Source organism: Ictalurus furcatus, chromosome 1 (assembly GCF_023375685.1).
Source record: "Ictalurus furcatus strain D&B chromosome 1, Billie_1.0, whole genome shotgun sequence".
Taxonomy (NCBI): domain Eukaryota; kingdom Metazoa; phylum Chordata; class Actinopteri; order Siluriformes; family Ictaluridae; genus Ictalurus; species Ictalurus furcatus.
This window is the reverse complement of record NC_071255.1, coordinates 30,206,816-30,212,815: the sequence shown is the minus strand read 5'-3', so window position 1 is coordinate 30,212,815 and position 6,000 is coordinate 30,206,816. Positions and strand designations below refer to the sequence as shown.

The 6,000-nt window shown below is 42.5% G+C and overlaps 1 protein-coding gene across 2 annotated transcripts in view; it reads left to right on the top strand.

Moving 5' to 3' along the window:
• Positions 1-2,052: 2,052 nt before the first annotated feature.
• Positions 2,053-6,000, top strand: part of nrp1a (neuropilin 1a) — a 72,856-nt gene continuing 68,908 nt past the window's right edge. For both annotated transcript variants that reach the window (XM_053635921.1, XM_053635911.1), the window contains exons 1-2: positions 2,053-2,340; positions 3,890-4,070. In XM_053635921.1, the coding sequence (XP_053491896.1) occupies positions 2,274-2,340; positions 3,890-4,070 (248 nt within the window). In that variant the 5' untranslated portion in view covers positions 2,053-2,273. The remainder of the gene's footprint in view (positions 2,341-3,889; positions 4,071-6,000) is intronic.

The window sequence follows — 6,000 nt, the reverse complement described above, 5'->3', positions numbered from 1 at the left end:
TCTTGGTGCTATGTATAGTAACATTCATAGAAAAAGGCCTTGAATACTGTAGTACCTTTAATGGTTCTTAGGTCGTCCCAACCTTAAAAGTCCCTACAATAAAGTTCTACGCTATTAGAAAGACTTCCAAACTAGAACTATTTTAAGAAGCCAACTATACGTTTTTTTAAACCTTAACTATAAGAAACCTTCTGAAGAACCTTTCTTTTCTAAACGTGCATCGTGTGAACATATTAACCATTTCATTTAAGTATCCTACCAACTATTAGTATTTGAGTTTAATGAACGTGTCCTGTAGAACCAACTTTCCTGTGGATCTAGAGTACTTATCTGTAAACTGATATAGTAAATAGTCTCAGGGATTATGTCACAGAAGTGTCCAAATCCCTTAAGTAACCAGATTTCATATTAAATAGTAAGGCTGAGTGAACAGATTACGCCACCTGTGGTAATTATGATTATGGTCACCTGTGGTGGTGTATAGGCTACTCTTTTGGCACACTATATGAGCAGGATTAGGACGTAGCCCGTGTCTCCTCTCTCTCTCTCTCTTTGTGTCCATAACACCGTGTGTGTGTGTTTGTGTGTTTGTGTGTGTGTGGGAGTCAGTTACAGAGACACGAGAAGCTTATGAACGCCGACTCCGAGTCGGACACACAGATCTGCTGAGTGTGGTGTTTACGGGTTTTGGAGAGAATGGGAGCGCTTCCCTGGGATTTGGCTACTGCGATCACAGGAGCACACTTATGGGATTTTTTAGGGATATGACAAAGGCAAGTGATTATTGATTTATTGGCCATTAATAGGCTGTCGGGTAATACCGGGTAGTTAGGAATGACATCGGTTTGGCGTGAGAGACTTGATTGTGAATGGTCGCGTGTACTGTAGATCGGCTGTTTCCTATTCGTGGTGAGTGTCCTAGCTCTTCTAGGGCTCATCCTGCCTGTAGATTACTGACACTAAAACGACATAACAAGGCGGGATGTGCATGTATGTCGTTTGTCGCCTCCATGCTTGTTATTTTAAGAGCACCCATCCGGAGGAGTCAGTGTATCTAGGTCTTTTGCGCTTTTCTATAAATATCAGTGTGTGTGTGTGTGTGCGTAAATGCCAACTAGATCAGTAGAAACAGCACGCGACACGAAAACACAAGGACTTGTGCCTAGTATAGGCTACCTCTGTGAAGTTATGATGTTGTACACGCATTGCATTTAGTCTACAGTGGACATTTAAACATGTACCTGGATGGAACCTGGAACCACTGAGCCGATCTGACATGAAGTGAGACAGTGCAATTTCTGAATTGAATCGGATTCGTAGCGTCACTGCGTTGTGATTGTGTTGAAATTTCTTTCCTAATCTCTCCATACACCATACTGATAGGAAGCGCAGCCGTTCACATGCTTATATAGTTCGTGTACAGAGAGAGAGAGAGAGAGAGAGAGAGAGAGAGAGAGATGGGAGGGGGGTCCATAAGGGTGGGCTTTGCATATTTCTAATGAAACCAATGAGAATGCCCAGATCCGAGCAGCCGGGCGAGGGCAGAAGAAAAGCGACTGCAGTTTAGAAGGGGTGTGTGTGTGTGTGTGTGTGTGTGTGTGTGCGTGTGTGTGTGTGTGTGTGTGTGTCTTGTGTGCATATGTGTGTGTGTGTATCACTCGGCTTTAAGACGCTGTCATGGCAGTGCAGTGTGCCAGATGTGTGTGTCACTAGCTCGCCTCTGGTCAGATAGTTAGGACTTGGTGTACAGCGCGGACGCTCTCGCTTCATCTCAACCCAAATCCACAGGCAGACCAGAATCGTCTGCGCGCGCACTTTTCTTTTTTTCTCTCTCTCTCTCTCTCTCTCTTTTAACGGAGGATTTAACGCTCATCAGTGGAGACTCGAGTGATCGCTGCTGCGCGTTTGCCGTTCTTGTTGAACAGGCTCCGTGTCTCCCTGCTGATGGAAATGGCGAGTCGGGAGAGGGAGAGAGGCGCGCGCGGGCTCCACAGCTCAGGAAACCGGAGCTGAACGCACGCGCGCGGGCGCCCTGTAGCTACTCAACCCGGTTGTGCTGCTGCTCACTTCTTCTTCTTCTTCTTTTTTAAAGAAAATTTTAAAAAATTCTCTTTCCTCCCATCAGAACGAAGCTCCAGCGAGTGGATTTTACCACAGAGGATTTTTCTTACTGTCAATTTTTTTTCTAGTTGTTTTTGTAAGTTGTTGTTTGTTTGTTTTGTTTTTTTCTCATTATTATTTCCAAAAAAATTAATACACACAAGGACGCGAGGATGCATGTTGGATTAGCGCTGATCCTCTTAACAGGAATCTTTGTCAAAGCGAGAGCTATCAAACCCGGTAAGTGACAGCCAGTGATGTGTGTTTATTTATGCGCACTGTTGGTTTAGGGAGGATCTGAAGGGATTAGACTATGAAAACTGCGGGATGTTGACGGGAAGGTGTTTTGCTGGATCTGAGCTGCTCACCTGTCCGATACACTGCTTAAGTTTAAACATGACTGCCATGATAGATCATCATCTTAAACCGTGCCCGTCGTTAGAAAACAGCGCGCGCGCGCGCAAATTCGAGCATAATGAGATTTAGCCTGAAATGTTCACATTTGAACATGATCAGCATGAAACCCCACGATCAGCTCACCTTTAGGTGTTAGGTATTAGTGATCAGCTAATACAGCTTCAATGCAGTGTTATTTCAGTATGTCTTTTAACAATAGGCACTGTCACAAAGCAGCTTTACTACAGCTTTGCTTAAAAACACTCCAGATCAGATTAAAACTCATCTTTAAACATGATCCCAGTGAAGTGCGTTCCCATTCCACGTTCAGTGAACATTTCCTCAAAGCAGATCTATTTATTTTTCTATACAGACTCGGTGACTCAGACGTCCACTTTTATTTTTTGTTTTTGTTGTTGTAAAAACTGGTCATTAGTCCCAGTCGCTTCTTAGGAGCTTATTTAAACAGAAGCAAACAAAGCAAACAACAAATTCCCCTAACTTGTTTGGATTATTTCAGTAATTCCTGTCCTGGCTGAAAAGTCCCACATAATAGGCAGTAGGATCCTGCTAGTTCTGCTTCAGCTTGGGGAAAGTTTTTTTTTTATGTACTAGATAGTGTTTTTGTTTTTTTTATTCTGAAGTGAAAAAGAAAAAGGGAAAAGAGATTTTAAAAAAAATTCCAAAAAAAAAAAATGGTCCGAGTTAAAACCGAGAAGTTAAAATTTCTGCATGAAATACAGATAAGTTATTCAGGCTAATAATAATAATAATAATAATAATAATAATAATAATAATAATAATAATAATGAGGTCAAGAATCTCAGCTAATATAGATGTATAAAATCCATTAAAAATAATTTCTAAAATGCTAAAAGTCTGATCAGAGTGATAGGTTCAGATTGGTACTGTACGTTTCATCTGACTTTGTCTCTGTGCGCTTCTTTACAAGCTCATGCGACTCACATGTTTTTGAGAATCATCTGTGGCCTTCACGTGTTTTGTTTGTTTGTTTGTTTGTTTGTTTGTTTGTTTGTTTGTTTCATCCAAATCAATAAAAACACGCAACGAACCAAAGGCTGGGTTTACAAGAAATAAAAAGGATTACAATGATAAGTGTCAGCATTATTTGCGCCACTTCAGAGCTGAAGGCGCATTTGGAAGAAAGACGCGTCCCCAAAACATTGGGTCAAATCTATTTGCGCATATTATTTTTTATTTATTTGTTTGTTTCTTTGTTAAATGAATTGTGTGTTTTAATGTTTCGAGCATTAACAACATCCCACTGTTTCACTGTGTCGCACAAATCTCCCTACAACCAACTGGTTTTATTGTCAGATTTCTGTTTTCTCCTAAGTATAGCATTGTGTCTACTCGTTGCATTGTGTCTCAGTTCCAGACCAATGTGGGGGAAACATCCGGATCACCAGTGCCAACTACTTGACCTCCCCGGGCTACCCAGCCTCGTACCTGCCGTCGCAGAGGTGTGTGTGGGTGATCTCGGCTCCAGCATCGCACCAACGCATCCTCATCAACTTCAACCCGCACTTCGACCTGGAGGACCGTGAGTGCAAGTGAGTCTCTCTCTCTCTCTCTCTCTCGCTCTCTCTCACACACACACACACACACACACAATCTCCGTGTAGGCTATTCTTGCAGTGAAGGGGCGCCACCTAGCGGCAGGTCATGCTCACGGCCCCGGGGCTGCTCTATACTCTAAAGTGTTTCCTGGCTTATTGATTTTGGCTGCTGTGTGTTCAGCAGATGAGTGGTTCATATTCGTTTTGGATGGATTTAATGTTGTCGATCTGTGATGAAGTCTTGGATAAGTGCTTTTACGCTGCTCTTATACAAGTTCAATGATTATTTGCAGCTATGAAATGCTGTTTGTTTTGTTGAGCAATTTAGAAAAAAAAAATGATAAACGCATTGCTTTACAAAAACCGTCTTTCAAGTAGCTGCAATTGCATCTTGATCAAGTGCTTGAGTGATTAGAAAGATCTGAGCACTATTAGTAGCGTGAGAGTTACACTAGAGTCCTCCGAGGCACGCCGCTCGGTCACTCTCTAGATCTCCGTTTCTCTCGCTCTCTTCTTTGCTTCCTTTGTTTGTGCCGGAGGGTTAGGCTGGAGAGTGGCGTTAGAGGGCTGTCACCATGTGCTTGTTTCTGTTGCTCGGTCCTCTCCACCCAGATAGTCTTCCGCCCTAAACCTTTTGTGTCCACAGAAAGTCTTGTATTAATGGCACCCTGTATCAGGATCTTTACCTTTTTACAGCCCTAAACCTACAGAGATTTACAGCTTCTGATGACCCAGGGTTGTCTGCACAAAAGGGGATCGTTTCTTCTCTGGGGTTAGGTTTCCCTACCAAGACACACACACACACACACACACACACACACACACACAAACACATCATTCTTACACACGCAAGTCTTTAAATGGGAGCTACTTGTATAGATTGGAGTGAAAAGGGACACATGGTCAGGAGACAATGCAACCCTAAGACGCCTAATGAAATTATCCAGGAATGAGTTTCCTCTGTTTAAATATGCTGAGTTAAAGAAGCAGTGCCGGAGGCAGTAAGCGGGAAAATACATTCTGCCCTCAGTTTGGAAAAGATCTCAGACAGCTGCCTTGAGCTATTCCATGCAGTTTACAATAAACCATTACTCCTATTTATGCTTGATCAAATTTGCTACTTGTATACACCCTTGCGTAACAGTGTTGTACATTAATTTGTTTATTGCTCCTACATTTGCGAGTGGATGTCGTAGGTACTGTTTTACATGCCCTTTCACCACGCGCCCTCATTATGTTTAAAGCCTGTGTGTATTTTATTTGTTTGATCAGTCACGGCTTGTAAACCGCAGCATTAAACCATATTCTAACAGCTCACCTGGAACAACGTCTGTGAAAAGTTCAGCAAGGAAATTTTTCCTGTTGTTTTGAAGAACGTTTGAACGTCTTGGCTATCCTAGCGCATTTTTCACCATTCTCAAACAGTCTTTGGCCTTACATTTGATTTGCATCCGAAGGCAAGGCCAAAGTTTCGTCGGGTTTCAGTTCCGCTAGACGATCTCTCCTCTTCAGTAGAACATGAATTGTGAATTAGCATCTTTTCCCACTTAGGAGAGCCACAGAGGGAGACACATATTTTTTTCACTAATTTGATTTAGAGTAAAGATGGACATCTGCTTGGTGGGTCCGGTGTCTGCAGATTAGGGATTGTTTGCTTGACTTCTGCTTTCAGCTGGACACACATTAAGAGGCCTTGCATGACAGAAAACCGTTGATGTCCAAAATGGACTTCTTATCAGATGGAAGCTATAGAGTGAGCCGCTGTGGTGATGGTGATGTAATTAGCAGCATATGGAACACACATGTTCCTCGTGTTCCTGACATGTCCATTATCAACAAAGCAAACGAGACGAGATGCACAGCCTGTGATAAAAGCTAGTCGCTGATTGTCATATGTGATGTGTGTAAGACAAAGTGAGAGAGA